General features: G+C 38.5%; 1 protein-coding gene across 1 annotated transcript in view; it reads left to right on the plus strand.

The window, feature by feature from the left end:
- The first annotated feature begins 6,561 nt into the window (after positions 1–6,561).
- The window catches only part of spon1a (spondin 1a), a 119,902-nt gene continuing 106,667 nt past the window's right edge, over positions 6,562–19,796 (plus strand). The window contains exons 1-2 of the mRNA XM_051134817.1: positions 6,562–7,045; positions 8,202–8,308. Coding sequence (XP_050990774.1) covers positions 6,808–7,045; positions 8,202–8,308 — 345 coding nt within the window. The 5' untranslated portion in view covers positions 6,562–6,807. The remainder of the gene's footprint in view (positions 7,046–8,201; positions 8,309–19,796) is intronic.

Here is a 19,796-nt window from a genome sequence, read left to right on the forward strand (position 1 = left end):
CTTTGCACTCTTGGATTTGGGGATTTCCTGTAATTCTTCTCTGCAGATCCTCTCAAGCTCTGTCAGGTTAAACTGTCGGTGGGCAGCCATTTTCAAGTCTCTCCGGAGATGTTCGACTGGGTTCAAGTCCAGGCTTTGGCTAGGCCACCTAAACACATTCACAGAATCATCCATAAGCCAGTCTTGTCTTGGCTGTGGGTTTGAAGGGGTGGTCTAATGGATCTTTTTGAAGGCTTGATTGTGTTTACCACATACACGTTTGTGTTTAACGCTCGTCATAGCTATGTGAAAATAAGTGTATAAGTGGAACAGTTCATTGTTGGAGCAGCTGAGCTGGTGTGAGAGACAGATGCAGAGTAGGGGATGAGAGGAACAGGATTGAGAACTGCTGCTTTAGAACATTGATTTTGAAACTTGTGAAACCATTAGAATGATTAGAAGAAGAAAAAGTTAAAAAGGTGAAATCGTATTATATGATCCCTTTAAGGTGATTGTCCAGTTGGAAGGTGAACCTTCAGCCCGTCTGAGGTCCTGATCACACTGGAGCAGGATTTTATAAAGGATGTCTCTGTATTTGCTACATTCACCTCTCCTTCTGCCCAAACCAATTCCCCTGCTGCTGGAAAACAGCCCCACAGCACGATGCTTCACAGTTGGGATGGTACTGTACAAACTTCTCCCATGATCGCTCAGTTTGACCACACGGACGACTCCAGGAAGAGACTTGGTTGTTCCAGACTTCTTCTGTTTAAGAATTACGGAAAAGAATAGTCTAGAGAACAACACAGTGACGTAAACAATAAGACTATTTGTGCTACAAGAGCTTTGCAACATCAAGCAGATACATTATTTTGTGCAGGTAAAACACCTGGAAGCAAATAAAACTGGAAGCCTCACATATTCATGTTACAAATGTCCATGCTAACACTCACTCTTACGTTAAAAATAAAGTGAATATAGAGAGGTGTACTTTCTCCTAAATCATGTCTAATCAATCAAATTTACCACAGATTAACTCCAGTAAATTTGCAGAAACATCTCCAAAATAATCCAGAGAAATTGGATGCACCTGAGATAAATTTAAAATGTCACAACATTTACATCAATGATTTATTTTAAAGTATTTTATTTTGTTATTTTCTTTTCTTTCTTTTCATCACAAATTTGGTCTTTTCTCTCTCTCTCTCTCACACACACACACACACACACACACACACTATAGACAGTATACATACACATACATGATCAGGAACCCAGTGTGAAGTGGAAGGCTCTTGTATCACCCTCAGTTGGTTTACTTTGCAATAATAAATTGCTGAATGTACATTATCTTGTTAGCTGCCACAAAAGTAAATAATTTGACAGAAAATATTGAGTTGAGTTTAAATATTTTATTAGCAAAGCTTCCCCAAAGAAAAACAGCTCCTAACAAACAATTACTAACAAGAAGAAAAGACAATGTACAGTCATACTTCTTATTACATGGCTTTTCACCACATAAACAATTGCAAGGACATGAAATATTGATCTGAGATTTTAAAATCTTGCTGGTTTATTATCTTGTAACCAAGTGTAGTGTACAAAACAATCATCCTGGTAATAAGATGAACAATACAATAATATTAAAGTGTTATTACTTGCCTTGAAGTCCCTCAACTGAATTTTCAGTACAATCAATAACAGAGATGTCAAATGGCAGGAGTTCATGTATAAGTTTTTAAAAGAAGCATTCTAGAGAGCCCTGCATTTTATAAATAAATAAACAAAACCAAGAGAAAAAAATAGACAATGCAAATGCATACGTGTGTCATGCCAGAACGCGTGCCTGATGCTATAGTTAAGTTTTATAGTGGACACAGAATTTTTTTTTCCACCTTTAGGTTTTCATGTGTGTTGATGATGTCTGTGTGTGTGTCTAACTGACATGTAAAAATTATAATAATAATAATAAAATAAATAAATAAAATAAACATCTGCTCACAAGATAACTATAAAACTCTGTGGACTAATAGAACTATAGAAGTGGGGACACACGTGCCACCCATTTTCAAAGTACACGTTTAAAATAATATTTATCATTATGTCATTGTCCTTCAACTTCTGATGAAATCAGTTTTTATTTTCTCTGAACAGGAACAAGAACAGTGCTGTTTTGGCTGATAAGATAATTAATTACATGTGAAAATCATCACTTGTAGACTGACAGTACTCCATTAAAGAAGTTGTTCACTTCCAGGACAAAGATTTACAGATAATGTAGTCACCCCCTTGTCATCCAAGATGTTCATGTCTTTCTTTCTTCAGTCGTAAAGAAACTATGTTTCTTGAGAAAAAACATTTCCATGAACATTTCCAAAATGTAGTTTAAATGCAGCTTCAAAGGGATCTAAATGATCCCAGCCGAGGAAGAAGGATCTTATCTAGCGAAACGATTGGTCATCTTCTGAAAAAAAAAAAAAAAAATTGACAATCTATAGAAGTTTTAACCTCAAATGCTTGTCTTGTCTAGCTCTGCTTGAACTGTACTGAACCTGTATACACAGAGTTCAAGCAGCGCTAGACAAGACAAGCATTTGAGTTTAAAAAGTATATAAATTGTATTTTTTTTGTTGTTGTTTTGTTTGTTTGTTTTTAGAAAATATCCAATCTTTACACTAGATGAGACCCTTCTTTCTTGGCTGGGATCATTTAGAGCCCTTTGAAGCTGCATTTAAACTACATTTTGGAAGTTCAAACTCACTGACACCATATGAGTCCATTATATGGAGAAAAATCCTGAAATGTTTTCCTCAAAAAATGACAAGGGGGTGAATAAATTATCTGTACATTTTTGTTCTGAAAGCGAACTTCTCCTTTAATGGGCTGACACTATGAAGCTCATTCTTTAGGCCATGGGAATCACATTACGATATCATCCCGCTCTTCTTGTTTTGCTTTGATTTAGAGATTTAAAAATGAAAACATAAAAGGAAACCCCCAGTGATTGAATGTATTCTAGCTGTTGACATGTAACTTGTTTTCTTTGCTTTGATTTCACAGTAAACTCCACCTGACCTGAATGGCTTCGATACAAGAGGTTCAATAGAGTCTGACGGGGTGTGTAATTTCTTCAAAGCCTTACGGATGCTGTGCAGGCCCACGAAACAGAGGACAAAGACCCAATGAGTTACGCTTGAATTCTCACCCTCCACCTGGGATTTCCACTGCCAGCCATCCACACTGATGTCCTGTAATGGCTTCTGAAGGACCTTGGATGCCCCGAATGCCGGATCGTTTAGGTGGACATCAAGTCAAATTACATAAGCCCATAATGGAGGTCTTCTGCAGGGATTTGAAAGCAAGTGCAATGTTAAAGTATCAGTTTGCTAGACTAAAGCTAATTATGCGCCAATTTATTTTGGGGGTTATTGATGTCTGCATAATTATGACAACAAGCTACAAATATTGAAGGTCATGTTATTTGAACACACTATTAAAACCTTGATTTGAAGTACACCAACAACTCACTTATTAAACTGCCAAATGAATCCCAACATCTACTCAAAAATAATCATGGGAAAAAAAAAAAAGTGAAGTGTGTAATGAAGTGTGTAATTTATGTATGCTTATTTTGGAATGTTTTTGTATGAAACTTCCAAATTAATGATTAGCTGTATTGGAATGACACACCACAAGTATATTAACGTAAAAAAAGGCACATTTCACCTTGGTAAACACTACAAATGTCTTCACAGCGTGCAGTCTGTGCTCCGTACAAAGCCTCTCAGTACAGATTAGATAATTACTACTTCGTTCTTGAACTCTCACTCCACAAGGCATGGAGAAATCTTAGTGGAACAGCACATCAAAGTCCACCTGAGATTCACGCGGCGCTGACGGGTGGAAGAGAGCACCGCTGCGTGTGTGGGTGGGCATCTGACTATTTGACCTACGAATTCACACGCCTACATAAAAGACACTGGTGCCGAAAGGACCTATCGAGGAACAGATGGGTTCTATTAACACGTTGCAATTAAAACCAGCCCGTTAATTAAGAGAAGAGAGCATCTGAGCAGGAAAGGAGGATTCAGATGGATGTCAAAACATTGTAGCACCTTTCGTTTTCCTCATCTCTGCCTCTTATTTCATGTCCTAATTAGCTGACGGCAATACTTACCTGGCAAATATACAAATCTGTGATATTGTCAAGAGTAGGTTTAATAGAGGAGAAAGGAAAGTGGAACTATTACATTTTCAGTTTTGCAATTCAAATTATGTTAATAATGCTCTGTTATTAGATAAAATAAATGTCTGTAGTTTTAACTCTTGTCACTACTGAGAGGCATTCAGGCAGGCAGGCTCTTTACAGCTAATGATAAATCATTTTATTGTGCACCACAATTATGGAAAGCCAAAGAGTTATGGCAAACCGTAAAAATGTATTTGTAAAATTTCATTCTGTCGTTTTAAGCAGCAGTCATTCTTTACTATTATTTACACTATATATTTTTTAAAAAGTGATAAAGAATGAAATGAAATATGGTCAAAACACACACACAACCTGCTTATCCTGTCTTCTGAATCACTCTCTGTTGACGTATGTAAAGCTGTGCTGCAGTTAGATCAAAGTCAACAGCGTTCAGATTCACCTTCATTCCAGGCAACGTTTTGGCAACAACCAATGATAAAATTAGTTTTTTCTTGATCAATTAGTCATCAGATTCAAAAAGCTCTTTAAGGTAAAAACTGCCCAAAAACTGCCTCCATTTTTTTTAGATTAAGATATATGTTAAGTATATTTGTTAAGCCTCTCTGGGGTGCTGGTACGCTTACACTTTCACAGCCCTTCATTAGTTCTCCTATATAAACAAACAAACAAACAAACAAAAATAATCAGATTTTATGCCACAGCGCTATTTTTGAGAGACAGGTAAACGTTTACTACGGAGTTATTATTTGTTGTGTTATTTATTATTTGTTGAGATAGTAATTTGTTTCACCTACATGGTTCACAACAATACTAATGTAGGCTGTGGCGTTTAAACTGTGCTCAATTGGTAAGAGGCCCAAAGAAAATATCCATTACACCAGCATCAGCAGCCTGAACCACAGATAAGAGGCAGGACAGATCCATGCTCTCATGTTGTTTACACCAAATTCTGAAATCAAGACTCATCAGACCAGGCAACTTTTTTCCAATCTTCTATTGTCCAGTTTTGTTGAGTCTGAGTGAACTGTCTCGTCAGTTTCCTGCTTTTAGCTGAGAGGACTGTCATTCTGTGTGCTCTTCTGCTGCTGTAGCCCATCCGTCAAGGTTCAATGTGTTGTTCATTCAGAGATGCTCTTCTGCAAACCTCGGTTGTGACAAATGGTTATTTGAGTTACTGTTGCTTTTCTATCAGATCTAACCAGTCTGGACGTCTCCTCTGACCTCTGGCATGGACAAGGTATTTTCATCCACAGAACTGCCGCTCACTGGTTATTTTCTCATTTTTGGACCATTCTCTGTAAACCTAGAGATGATTGTGTGTGAAAATCCCAGTAGATCAGACGAGCGTGCCTGGCACCAACAACCGTGGCATCACCTTTTCCCCATTCTGATGCTTGGTTTGAACTTCAGCACAGCAGATCATTTAGACAGTGTCTACAGGCCTAAATGCATCGAGTTGCTGCCATGTGATTGGCTGATTAGGTATTTGCATGAACGAGCAGTCAAAAAGTACCTATAAGCCTGCAGTATTAGAACATAGAGGACAATTAGGACATATATATAATAAAAGTACAACTGTTGATTGTTAGTTCATGTTAGCTCAGGTCCATCACTCTAAACACTGCTGGGTTAAACACAGCCCAGCGCTGGCTAAAATATGGACAAACTACAAAATATGGTTGTTTTGATCCATGTCCATATTTTACCCAGCGCTAGGTTGTTTATAACCCAGCAGTTTTTAGAGTGATTTATTATTATAAGTATATTAATATATTTATTAATATGTATAGGTATTAATATATAACATAATTATTATGTATTAGTAGATGTTGAGATTAATATGAACTGAGATTAATAAATGCTTTACAAGTATTGTTCATTGTTAGTTCATGTTAATTAATATTAACAAATATAATCTTATTGTGAAGTGTTACCGACAATGCTAATCACAACACAGTAGCCAATGCAAGAAGCCTTAGAGAAAGAAGACCAATTAAAATTGCGATGACGTCATCCACGTGAATTCGATTTTTACATTTCTTAAAATGTATAATGTTTACAAAAAGTTGAAATTTACAAAACTCTGAAAAGAGTGTATACGAATTAATAGCAGAAGATCAGGTTTAGGGAAGAGACCCCAACAAGAAAGGAGAAAAGACCCCAGTAATTAGGTTCTGTAATATTTACTGGAAAACAAAACAAACAAACAAACAAACAAACAAAAAAGAACAACAACAAAAAAAAAAAAAAAAAACACCGATTCTAACTGATTAGGACCAGATCTAAATTGGTCTGACAATCCTCAAAACACCCGACAAACCGAGTGTGTCTGTGCTCTGAGCATGTGCTCTTTGTTGTTAAGTTCGTGTGGCTGAATCCATTCATGTGTCAGTGTGAGGCAGCAGCAGGACTCGACTCAGTCCACTCTGAATGAGCCGCTCGGTGGAGACGGGCGATTCCGCGTCTCTCTTTCTCTCTTCAGTTCAGGATGGCAAAGTAAGACGGGGAAGGCGGAGATATCAGCATCTGCGTATATGGGAGCCTGTTATTACAGCCAAGTTTAGTTTCCACTAGAGTTCGACACTCTAGACACACGCTCGACAGTGCGTTTTGGGAAAATGAAAGTGAAGCGATCGGGGATGTGGAGAGCCGGTGTCCTTCTGCTGTTCACCGGCTGCGTGTGCGCAAATGTGCCGGAGGAGCCCGCGGACAGAGCGGCTCCATCTGACGGCTACTGCAGCTGGATAACGCGGGCTCAGCCGCACGGAGCTGCAGGCAGGAGAGAGGGCTTCAGTGAGTTCAGACTGCGAGTGGAAGGAGACCCGGAGCACTACCATCCCGGCAGCACTTACCGAGGTACATGTCACTGTTTGAGCTGTTGTCAGGACCACCGGCGCGGACAGAGAGGCTTCACAGCGCGCGCGCTGGAGACACGGGGCTTTGTCCGAAAAACTAGCAGGCTGCCTGCATAGGCAGCATTTCGGGGCATCATCATATCGCCCAAGTGATAGTGGAAAATGGGCTTTACTGTCAAGTTGTCTCAGTAACTATAACGTTTTGAATCAAAAGTCCATACATGTTTGTGTTGTCTAGCAGTGCTCCTCTGTGTTGGTTTTAAACTACAGAGATTCGTGTTGCTTCCAAACTACCGACATCACAATTTTAGCACATTAGGGCACAATAACAGCACATTAGCACGCGTAAACTAAAGAAATATAATGGCTGATCTGTGTTGTTAGGACAAAGGTGGTATACTTCATTAGTGTCAAGTCAGGACATGTCACATTTATGTCAGGGCAAGTTGCACATAGCTTATTTAATTTTATTTTAATTTACTAACTACAATATCAGTTGTCAAAAACTAGAAATTATCTGATGCACCTTCAGTGTCAAAATTCTGTCTAATTAGCTATCATATCGGCTGTGAGACTTAGTATACTGTAGAAGATGTCAGGTTTAAAAGACACTGAAAGGATTTGATGGCTTGCATCCCATTTATTTATTTATTTATTCGTTTGTTTACTAAAAGGTCATCACCAAACATTAATCCTAGGTTAGTCCATGCTACATTTTTTATATGTAAATATATAGTCTGAATATGCAAATGGAGAGTCTATAATATTTATAAGCATATGTACTGTGTAGAGAGAAAACAAAATAAATAATAGTAATAATAATAATAACCCAATAATCTGTTTATATGTGCAGTATATGTTTAATAATATCTGTTAGTGAATTTGTTTAAAATGGGGTATATGACCATTTTACTGGAGGTATTTGAGCAGATTGAGCATACTAATCTTCCAAGCATGTGCAGCTGTCTCCTTCAGCCCCTCACCTGCGAACAACAAGCCACATGAGTTTATCCTCAATAGCCAAAGATTATGTGGGCAAAACTTGTGAAATACTTCCAGTTCTGTATCAGATATCATTGTATTTTGTTTGACCTGTGAAAGCTTAAAGATGCAACTGATTTTTATGTATTTATTTTTTTAATTTTGATTATTTCCAGTAACCCTGTATGCAACCAACCCTGCGTACTTCAGAGGCTTTACTCTTATCGCTCTGAAGGAAGGGCACAATGGTGACCAGGAGGAGGATTACGCTGGAAATTTCCAGGTGAGAATCCGACCAAAGTCAGACACTAGCAATGCAAATGCACCCTTTGCCAAATGACAAATACAGTGCTAAACCCCAAAAATAAAGCTCCACTTACCAGATGATCATATAATGCATAGACCAGCAAAAGAAATGAGCTTATCAGCTTTTTAATAGGAGGCTTTGTCATATGTATTTTGGGTCACTGCTTGGTGTCCAAAGAGCACCAATTATAACACCTTGTAGATTCCTCAGTTGTCCTAGGCAGGTTCTCATGAATATTAGGTGGCCAAAGTCCTTCTGGGACAACACATCACAGAAGACTCCACACGTGTAGAGCCGATGGTTCGGTCTGTATTAAGGCAGTCATCCTGATTGCCTGGCTGTGGGATCTACTGTACTCCCTTTGTGTGCTGGAGCCAAGCTCAGATTCAGCCACACCTGGCAAAGCTCTTACATCAACACCATATGCTGCCTCTCCGCACGAGCTCTCATGCTATGCCAGAGAGTGGAAACGGAACGAAAAAGGCCCATTAAATGTCACATAAACCATAAATCTCAGCTCCCTGCAGAAATGCTCTGCTCAAACCTGCTCTTGCACAGAAGAGGTTTCTTGTCTTGCAAGTGGGATTTAGATCAGTGCTTCTCAACTGATTTTGTTTCAGGTCCCAGATTAGACATTTACATTTAGTAAGTGATGAAGAACACAATTCAACGCTGTACCGAAATTGTTCCGCTTTCAAAAGTAAACAAAAATGTCCTTAAAGTCATTGTTTGGAACCAGTATCCACAAAAACTGTGTTGCACCAAAATTTGGATAGCTTTGTGATCTTGTAATCCAGCTCAAATCATGTTTATCCTTTGTGCGTACTTTTTTGTAATTTTGTATCATTTGTTAATGACCTGTCCATTTCAAAATAGCTAGCAAATCGCAAATCAGTTTGGGCCAAAACTTTTGACTAAATGGCATGAACGGTATACAGAGAATGTTTATTTATTTATTTTTTTTTAATTTTACACATGTACACAACCCTACATCAGTCCAAAACTACAGTTTTTGAGTGTTGACCCATGAGACGAGAGCCCATGTTGTAGAGGGCATTACAGAACCTTCCACCTGAGAACATTTTTTTCGTTAATGAGTTGTGATGGTGTGTTGTGATATCTGAAGTTACCAGTCAGTTAAACTGATAATTGACTATGCTAGTTCAGCACGTAAAACTTGTTTCGGTTTCAGTCTTCATTGTACATATTGTGAGGAAATACAGGACTCTTACGAGCGTTTAGCATCACTAAACACCAGCTTGCGAGAAAGTGGACAGGAGTGGGAGAGAATATTTGATTTGAGCAGACGAAAGAAAGACAGATGCTTCAGACTAGGCTTACTGGTAATGTGCTATAATGGAAGATTACATAAGGAAGCCAAAAACAAATAGCATGGGATTTTTGGCAGAACAGCCTTTGCTTTCTGATTTTTTCTTTTCGAACACAGAGTTCTAGCACAAGCCTGTAACAAGATCTGCCAAAATCCTTGATGTACTGTATGACATAATATAGTGGCATAGACACAGGACATAATGTACTTGGAAACGTCAAGTTTTTCTGTATATGTTGCTCCTCCACTGCAAACAAAAATATACCAGAACGTTTTTGGCGCTGCCATTGTATACTTTGAAGTCCCTTGGAGCTGTTGGGGTACAGAGGACGCCGTCAAAACGCACGTTTAATCATAGACGAGGCATAAATGCTTTTACATATGTACACAATAGCAGTAAACACGTGAAAGTGTATCGTTTTGAGTTTTTGACAAAGCTTGGGGTCCTGTTCCAATGTAAGTCTGTGATTTTGTCTGACTGTACCATTTCAGATGAGACTAACATCGTTTTTCTTACAGATGTGAGAGGGTGTGTTTTCTAGTATGTGGGCATTACAGTAGGTCAGGCGCTGTTGTTGAGTGCATCATATACCCTGTTTGATGTCTTTTAATTAATTGTTTTAATTTATTATAAAAAAACAAAAAACAAAACTTAACATCATTTTATAAAAGCGAGTGCGTATAAGAAACCCACATAAATTAGCAGAGAAATCTAAACATGTATATTGCTATAATGCTTAAGTGGCCAAGTTTCTGTAATTTGGCTCTTTTTAATAAATTTTACTATGCTACATTTCTTTTTTTTTTGGATGCCTTCCAAATTAAAAGGTGCAGGGTGCGTCAAAGTGTGCAAACAGTAGCTCAGGCTTGCCAAAAACAGGAGAAGCACTGGGATACAACATATCAGCAATTTGGGTGGGATTAGATTTCCCTGAGGACCTTTGAAATTGCAGAAAAACAGTAGGTAATTTGCTATGGAATTTTAATAGAGGTTGCATAAGAAAAACAGGCAGATTCTGACAGGATTAAAATTGCAAAGTACAACTGTGAAACACTAATTTCTTTAACATCCTCTGGGACAACTAGTCCCTTTTGAATAGGGCTTAAGTGGTGTATATTTTTAATATTATTATTTATTCATTTCCAATTTTTATTTGGCAGTTTTGCTTTCTTTATAACAGGACAGAAGAGACTTTACACTAAGCAAGCCGAGAGAAAAATAGGGGTGGGAGAGGAAAGTAGTGCATGCTGGGAACTAGGGTCATCCAAAGCAGAGTAATGGTGTGGTACGGGGGAAAAAATAGAGGAAAATGTGTGAAGACATTGTAATAAGAATAGCTGCTGGTGGAAAAAGTGTTAAGTACAGACATGACCTTTTGTCATTCTAAAATGCTCATTGTATCAACGGCTGCTTTACAGGAATATACTTCGCATATAAAGTCAGCCAATCAGATCGAAGCTTGCCAGTTCAAGAAAGTACAGATTTATTTGTTCAGTACGCATTGGCCGGTCAGCAGACGGACCGTAGGCGGTCTGTGGGTGTGCCGAGGCTGAGATTGGGGGTGTTCAAATACCTCCCCTTAAGTATGAGCAACATTAATGCTGGTCGTAGCAGGTGCCATTAAATATGAGACCTCGTCCTGTAGTCATAAACAGAATTTATTATGCCTGAATCTTCTGTGTAATTAACTGAAATAGGGTCAGCGATGACGGCTTTTGGTGTAATTACTCAGGCTAAAACATGCCCACGTAGGCAGCACTCCCAAAGGGATGTGAGCCGTGGAGGGCTGAAGGAAAGGTCGGCGCCTCGCAGAGACACCCTCACCGCTCCTCTCTCCTTCCTCGTCTCTGTTCTTTTCCCTCATCTCCCCAGAGAGCACACCTTCGTGTCTCTGTCTTTAATGAATGAGAGCACTGCCACGCTGACTCCTCCAGTCAGAGCCGCCAAACGGAGTCTCACCTTTTACCCCTCTGCTGCATTTACCCCTTCGCTGGGAGAGGCTGCCGTTAATGCTGCAGGTCTTAAGTGCTCTGGGAAAGTTTCACGAGGTGGGACATGTTTCGAGACAAGAGGCTTAAGTGTTAACAGTATTTGGCTTTTGACAACTTGTAATCTTATTTTTACACCGTACTGTGTCGGGTCAATGGTCTTAGAAGACACAATAAAAAAATCTACCAAAAGTGGCCTGTTATGTGTGCTCTGTGGTCTTTCGAGATTTATTTTCTGAAATTATTTTTGCTGATATTTGCATACCATGCTCCAGTAATGTGGTAATCGTGCAATTTTTTTTTGCAGAGTTTCACGATAAAACCATCCAATAGCAAAGTTTTGTGAGCGTATACTAAAGAGAGAGTTCCTTCAGAAGCCTTGCTGATTCATGACCACGAGTACCGACCTCCCCATTAACCTCCAGAACCAACCCGGAGGGCGGTTGCATTTATTATTTCGTTTCTTATTATTCCCAGGAGCTGGCAGACACCCTTTCTCTTTTTTTGGGCTTTTATTTGCTCTTGAAATTGATTTTGTGCCATAGTTAATTAGTGCCAGCCTTGGGTTTCTTTGAATGGGTGATGTGCAGTGTGGCTCTGTGAGGGGAGTCTGTCGAGGAAACACAGAACGCATTCACTCGGAGCCATTCAGTCAGTGATATGCTTCCTGACCGTATTCAAATTCAAAGATGTTAAAGGAAAGCAAACATTATATTTCCGAATCCCCCAGGTGTACCTAAATGACAAAAGTGAGGAACATGAATGCCTTTGGAGAATTTTTGCTCAGTGTGATGCTCGCAGAAACGACACAGCAGCAGATTCAGACAGTCTGGATAGAAACATGGTTCTGGATCTGTTTCAGAATGTAGTGAGCTGTCTTGCTGCGTACGGCCTACGTAGCTGCCGTATGCATGTTTTATTTTTTTCTTCCTCATATAGGAAACTTGCGTTAATTACAGCTCTGGCACAATTTGGTTCATTTCCCCCTCCAGACAAATTAAAACAATACGTTCAGATCTCTGAAAAATGAGTCTCTTGTTCACACTAGATTATAATTTCTTATATGCAAACAATATGCAAATTGCATGTGTTTTGGCACATGTGTGCAAAAGACTGAGTATAATTTACTACAATTTGCAAAATAACCAAATGCAAGTGGCTGTGCTAATCAAAACTAATGAGTTTTCTCTCAGTGAAATAGTGTGGACTTTTGTTGTCAGCTTTTAAACGTTCTTTCATAAAGTAAGTAATCACATGCAGAATGGTCCATTCAATTCAAATTTGTCAGACATGAAATGTGAACAAATGATCTGCAAAAGTCATGAAATAAGAATTACAATCTTAAAAATCTACCACTGACGTAATACACTTTACTGACATTTTTGTAGTATAGTATAGTATAGTAAGCAATTGAAATTGAAAAAAAAACAGTTACGGTTTTTCTTTGTAAACATGCGCTAGACAGACATGTATGAACATTGTGATGCACTGCTTATTTTTTAAAAGTGTTGTGGGTTTGGAACAGCATAGTGAATGAATGAGTAAATGATGACATAATTTTCATATTTAGCTGCCTTACCCTTTAAAGTGGAAGTGAAGCAGTTTACATTATTTCCATTTCAATAAAATAAATACATACATACATACATACATACATAGATAACAGACAGGATTAATGTAACTATTTTGAAGAAAACAATTTTGTTATAGCTTTTGAAGCAAGTGTGCCACCATCTTGCAGTACCACAGGGTTGGTTTGCTTTCTTGGCCAGAGAATTAATATAAGCACTTAGGGCTGTACTGATTATTTTAGTAATCAAGTGTTCTACCGATTATTCCATCGATTAATCGAGTAATCGGATAAGAAGTCATTTTTCTTTATTAAAGAACAATACTAAATATACAGGGGAAAATAAGATAGGTTTCTTAAAATAAACAACTAATTTGTTTCCTTTTTAGAAAAAAATAGCATTTTTATTGCTGAAATTGCATACATTAATAACCATGAAAACTAATGCATTTATTTGCCACATTACATTCAAAATACAAATATATAAATATAAAGGTAAACATTACAACCTAAAACAAAGGCATAAGTCAAGAAATTGAGGCATTTAGATGTAGGCCTATTTACACACTATTTAATTCAGCTCGGAGGGACATGAATGCATTTAACTCGCAGTTACGAATGCATAAATAATATTTTGTTATTTTAAATAAAACACTGAATGCTGATATTTAGATGTATTTTTAAAATGAAGATACATTAAATGTGAAATCAAAACTGCCAGTAGGTGGCAGCAAGTCACTGTTAAGTAAGTGAGTCATTGTGATTGAACTGAATCATTTAACGGGTGATTCATTAAACGAAACACCGCCATGTTGCTCAAAGATGCAAAACAGTGCTGTGGCTGTGTTTGGACTGGTTATTTGTTGGTGAAATAGAGCAAAAACAGGCAATATGGTGTATAAAACATAAGTCTTTATCGTGAATATCGTTTGATATTCACTAACTTTCTAACTTTCCGTGTCACAGAGAGAGAATGAGACAATCAACATAAATGACACTTAGTCTTTCACAAAACATAGCTAACTTAGGGACGTCATAACTAACCACCATTAATTTACGGTCTTAAATATGTCCAGCGTTTATCGGTTTGTGCGTCAGTAATAATGGTCCGTGGGGAAACGCAGTGTTCCGTGTGTGGTCACAGTAAATGGACTAAATGAAGCCTGATTTTTTTGTATTCGAGTTACTCGAGGAATCGTTTCAGCCCTAGAAGCATTTTCTCGATTTTTGAACACACACATGTATTTTAACACACAAGTATTTTGGTTTTCACAATAGTTTGATTAAATCATCACAAAGTTTTGATTGTGGTATTTCAAACATTGTTTTCATAAAGTGAGGCACAATGTAAACAAACAACGCTTCATGCGGTATCATTCAGGTCGCATTTTATTGTCATGTCAGAACTTTCAGAAATATTTTCGTTACTCTGGCTCATTCACCAGTAGTCTATTGTACGGAGTTGCCATATGGCGACAATTCATTTCTACTGATTTCCTTGTTATTCTGAAAAAAAGAAAAACAATATATTGGAATATGGTAATTAAAAGGGTCAGCCCTAAGGTAGTCAAGATGTGCTGTCAAATGACATGAATGTTCCTCCTGAACTAGCTCCATAAAGTAGGAACTTTTTATTTTCTGCTCTTTCTTCTTTTTCTTTCTCTGGGCCTTGATGAAGGTGAAGGCAGGCTTGCTCGGGAGACTCGGGCTTGCTCGGGCCTCTCTCACAGTCATCTGGCAGGAGAGGTGGTCATATCAATCCAGCCACCTCAGGAACGGCCTCTCTGGAGCTGCTCGCTGGCTTGGATTCAGTGCCTGGAGTGACAGTCACTTAGAGCAGCACCCCGTCTCTCTCTCTCACTCGTTCGTCAGCCTTCAAGGTTGATACGGCCCAATAAGGCCTGGCTTTTTTGTTGTTTTCCTGCTGTGCCTCCAGAGAAACCTTTTGCAACCAGGGTTATTTGAAGTACAGCTTATTTAAAATCTGTGAGCATGCGCCTTCTCAGCCATTTCTCTGCTCTAAAAGCACTTTTTGTTGGGTTCTCCGGGGAGGTAAGCTGGCACTGCTACTTACTGACTGACGGCTTTTCTTTGGACTTGATAAAAACATGCGTTCAAACAACGCTCGGGCAAACATACATTTATTGCAGGTTGTGCATCTTGTTCTCATTAGGGTGAGTGATCACGCTGTGGTACTTGCTGAACAATATCCCTGCTACAACTCTATATATTTAAATTAAAGAGTCATAGGTGGTATTTTGACAGGACATAATTTCTTTTTTACATTAGCTGGGATACGAGCGGTACTTGAACCACCGAGTGTTATCTTACCCAGAAAGCTGGAACAAAGCTCTAAATCCACAGTGTAGGGGCATGAGGCAGCACAACAAGAAGTTTGGTGGCTGACCATCAAAATAAATAAGGGGAAGCGCTGTGAGAAAAACAAAAAAAAACAAAAAACAAAACAAAACATTCTTATCTGTTTGGTAATAGAAAACACACAAACATTTTTGATGGGATTGCACAAACAAGTTGTTGATAAGGAAGTGATTGTGCTTAGATTTTCTTTTGTTTCTTTTAATTTTTCAAAACTGCTAAGAAATTGTGGACGAGCCGACTGTGACCCTGCACTTTTCGTACTACTGATGCGTCAACTACACACTGAGTTGTTTGTTTCATTTAAACCATATAGATATACTCTTTAGTTACTGACCTACCATTTATTTATTTATTAGGGGCCAAGTACCAAACGTCTTCTTCTTCTTCTTCTTCTTCTTCTTCTTCTTCTTCTTCTTCCACTTTTGAGTCTATGGCAGCCCCTAGAACCGGTTGCGGGATAGTTTTGTAATTTGGCACACTCATAGAGAACAGTCCCAACATTAACCACAGCAAGTTTGGAGTCTCTAACTCAAGCTCTCTAGCGCCACCACTTGTCCAAGGTTTCAATCATTTTATGCGAATAACTTTTGAACCGTAAGCCGTAAGCCTAAACCGTAAGTTTAGTTTTTTTCACTATTTTTAATTGTTTCACCAAAATTGGCTCAGATCATCGTCAGACAGTGCTGGCAAAAAAATCAAGTTGATTAGTCAAACTGTTCTCGAATAACGCAAGTCTACGAAAAACATGCAAAAATGGATGCGAGGCTATATCTCCGCAACGGTTTTGGCGTATTGAGACCAAACTTGGTGTGTGTTATAACAAGCTTGACCTGAGGCTACCTGCACCTAGTGGTCAGGAGATATGAAAAATTGTTATTTTTGCTTATAACTTGTGAATGGTTTGGCCAAAAATCACAAAACTGGTCCAACCGTTTCCCATGTCAGCCATTTTGAATATTGTTTAAAAATGCTATATTTTACGAACGCATTGGTGTATTATTACAAAACTCAGTATGTGTCTTCAGCACCATGCTCTGACAGTACTCAAAAAGTTTGGGGGCAGCGCCATCTTCTGGCCAAAAGTTATAAAGACATTTCTAAAAATGCTAATAACATTTGTTTAAATGTACCTATTGTAATGAAACTGGTCTTGGTATATTCCTTGGGTAAAGCCGAGAATATCGATACCAATTATGGCAAAATTGGCTGAACGTCCTGTCCACTATTTTGATTAATGTTGAAAACCTCCTCCCATACCGTTGGTACGATTTTCACCAAATTTGACTCGGATCATCAATAGACAAGACCGTTTTCGTACAGTGAACAAATTTGAGGCATGATGCCAAAGTGACTCTGAGGCTGTATCTCTGTAAAGCTTTGACATAATGACACCAAACTTTGTGTGTGTCATCGTCACCTCACACAGAACACATCACATCAATTTGAAAACAGCACCACCTATTGGTCAAAAGTGATAAGCCATTAAATTATATTATTATTGGTTGTATTTATGATTTTTCCAGCCATTTCAACTGATATCATCCTAAAATGGCTTTAATTACTCATTGTTGTAGTCGGTCTTTTGCTCCTTGCTGTGCTTAGCTCCTCATTCTGCCTCTTCTGTGCTTGGCCCTGCAATTGCTGCTTGCAGCTATATTTTATTATTATTATTATTTTTTTCGTTCCATTTTATTTAGAATTGTCACAGTACTGAGGTAATTTTGGTCACCATGTCAGTTTCACACAGACGTTAACTTCAAATAAACTGAATGGCATCATGCTCTGTTGCTCTAAAGCATTTGAGCGGCTGCTGGGGTTTGTTTGACAATACATTTCATTGTTTCGTCTGTGACAGCTTGCTCACCATCAGTCACCCAAATGCTGGAGGTCAGGGCAGTTGAGGACAAAGGTCACCCAAACACTTCTCAGAGCTGAAGATATCACAGGATGCTCTTGAGGAGCCATAGAGACCAAAGCCCATATGTACACACACGTGTTCAGCCTTTTTTCACACACAGCTAAGGAAGATCTCTTCCAAACCTCCAAAGAAAAAAGACATTTTTTTTTTCAAAACATTGAAATGCAGTTTATACATACTGTGCAATAATGTTACAGGTCATACAGTTATGAACTATCTGTCTATATATACACATTGTTTTAACTTTTTGTATTTACAGACCCTTCACAGCCGGTCCAGCAACAAACGCAACCCAGAAAAACTATCAGAATAGATTTTTGTTGATAACCAATTTTTCCAGCATCATCGGCTATTAATTAATGCCGATTAATAGACAAACGATCAATGCGTGACCTCTTATACATCAGAAGGACAAGAGGACTTCCATACTGGGAATTTTCTCTTCTTGTCTGTGTTTGAACATTCTAAGTAAACTACTTTAGCAGTCTATGAGTTAGTGGTGGGGATTTTTCATTGACTCTTTCTGCAGTTCACACCGTTACACAAGCAAGCGGTGGCAGTCTTTATGAGCCATTGACTTATTCATACACAGATTTGTTCGCTTAACACTGATTGCATTTAATAATTAGTCATTGAATTGTATGCCTAACTGATTTATTACAAAAAGAACAATACTTCAGTGCATTTTCTTAGACACAATTATTTCAAATGTTAGGGCTGTATATTGGCAATAATCTGCCGATACAATACGCATCACGATACAGGGGTTGCGATATGATATGTTGCGATAAATTGCAATACTGTAAGCAAGGTGATATATTGGGATATTTCTTATTTTAAGAATAGGATATAGTTTTAGGAAAGCTGTGATTAAGAACACACCACCATATGGAAACCTTAGCAAAGAAAGAAAGAAAGAAAGAAAGAAACTGCTGGATCTCCATTTACATTAATCAGTCCCTGTAACATTCAGTGTTACTGAACCACTTTTTGTGTGCAGTAGGAGTGAAGGGGGAAAATAAAGTGCTTACAGGATTCTTTAGTTATTAAATGTATAAAATGTAAACTTTTATAAACAGGGCATATATATTTTTAGACTCTGCTTCAAAGTTTCACAGTTTAAGTTTGCAGTTGTAACATACAGGCCTGGTTTCAAAGACAGGGTTTAGACTAAACCAGGATTAGGCCATAGTTCATATAAGTAATTTTATAAACGTGCCTAAGAAAAAAAAAAAAAAAAAAACATTACTGTTGTGCATCTTGAGAAAAAACAAAGGCACTGGCATGTTTTAAGATCTATCAGTGCAAGTTTCTTTCAGCTGAAACAGCTTAGACTTACATTTTAGTCTGGGACTTAGGCTTAAACCTGGTCTGTGAAACCGGGAACCAATGTCATAACATTTTGTTCTGAACTTCAGAATTACATCTGCTTAATATCAATGAAAAATAACAGGATTCCTAAAGAAAACAAAATAATTGTAAACAATAAGATAAATACAGATATTGAATATTCTCAGAACCTTTTTGTTCTGATAACTTCACAAGTGTCATGTATAATGTGTATATGTTGTGAGTAATGGAGAGTACGCTGTGACATCTTTATCACTGAACACACACAAGTAACCAGTTCAGTTCAACCACATGCGGTCTCGTTGTCGTCAATATATATTACAAGAAGTTTTAGATTTCACGCACGTGGAATTGCAGAGACCGCAGCACAAGCATCGCCCCAACTGCACTAAACGCCCACCACAAAAGAGAAAGCGGCAGCCTGTCACGGATCTGGTCGGTGTTCTGCGGACTACCCACCACCAGATGTCACTCTCACCTTTTCATGCTCTCTGACTGTTGCTTTGCATTTTGGACTGCATCTCCCATCCTCCACCGCGCTGATTGCGTCAGCCTCCATGACCAATCAGGCGCTCTATAAAACCACGGACTTCCTTGTACACTGCACGGAGTGTTGTTTGGTTGTTATCTTGTTTATGTTTCCTAGTTTCCTAGTCCCCTAGTTTATCGTATACGACTCATCGCCGCCTGCCTTTTGGACTCTCGCTCTGGTTATTGGTATATTCTCTCTCGGATCGCCCCTATGGATAATGCTCGCTCCTGTTTTGACCCTGCCTGCCTGACCATGTATCTGTCTAGTCCTTCTAATAAAAGCTTGCTTGTGGATCCGCTCGCCTCTCGTCTCACTCGCACTGTAACAGAACACTCCGTCACAACAGGATCCAGCAGCTTTTCACCCGGACAATCTTCCGATGTGGACACAGACCTG

This window comes from Labeo rohita, chromosome 18 (genome assembly GCF_022985175.1).
Source record: "Labeo rohita strain BAU-BD-2019 chromosome 18, IGBB_LRoh.1.0, whole genome shotgun sequence".
Taxonomy (NCBI): domain Eukaryota; kingdom Metazoa; phylum Chordata; class Actinopteri; order Cypriniformes; family Cyprinidae; genus Labeo; species Labeo rohita.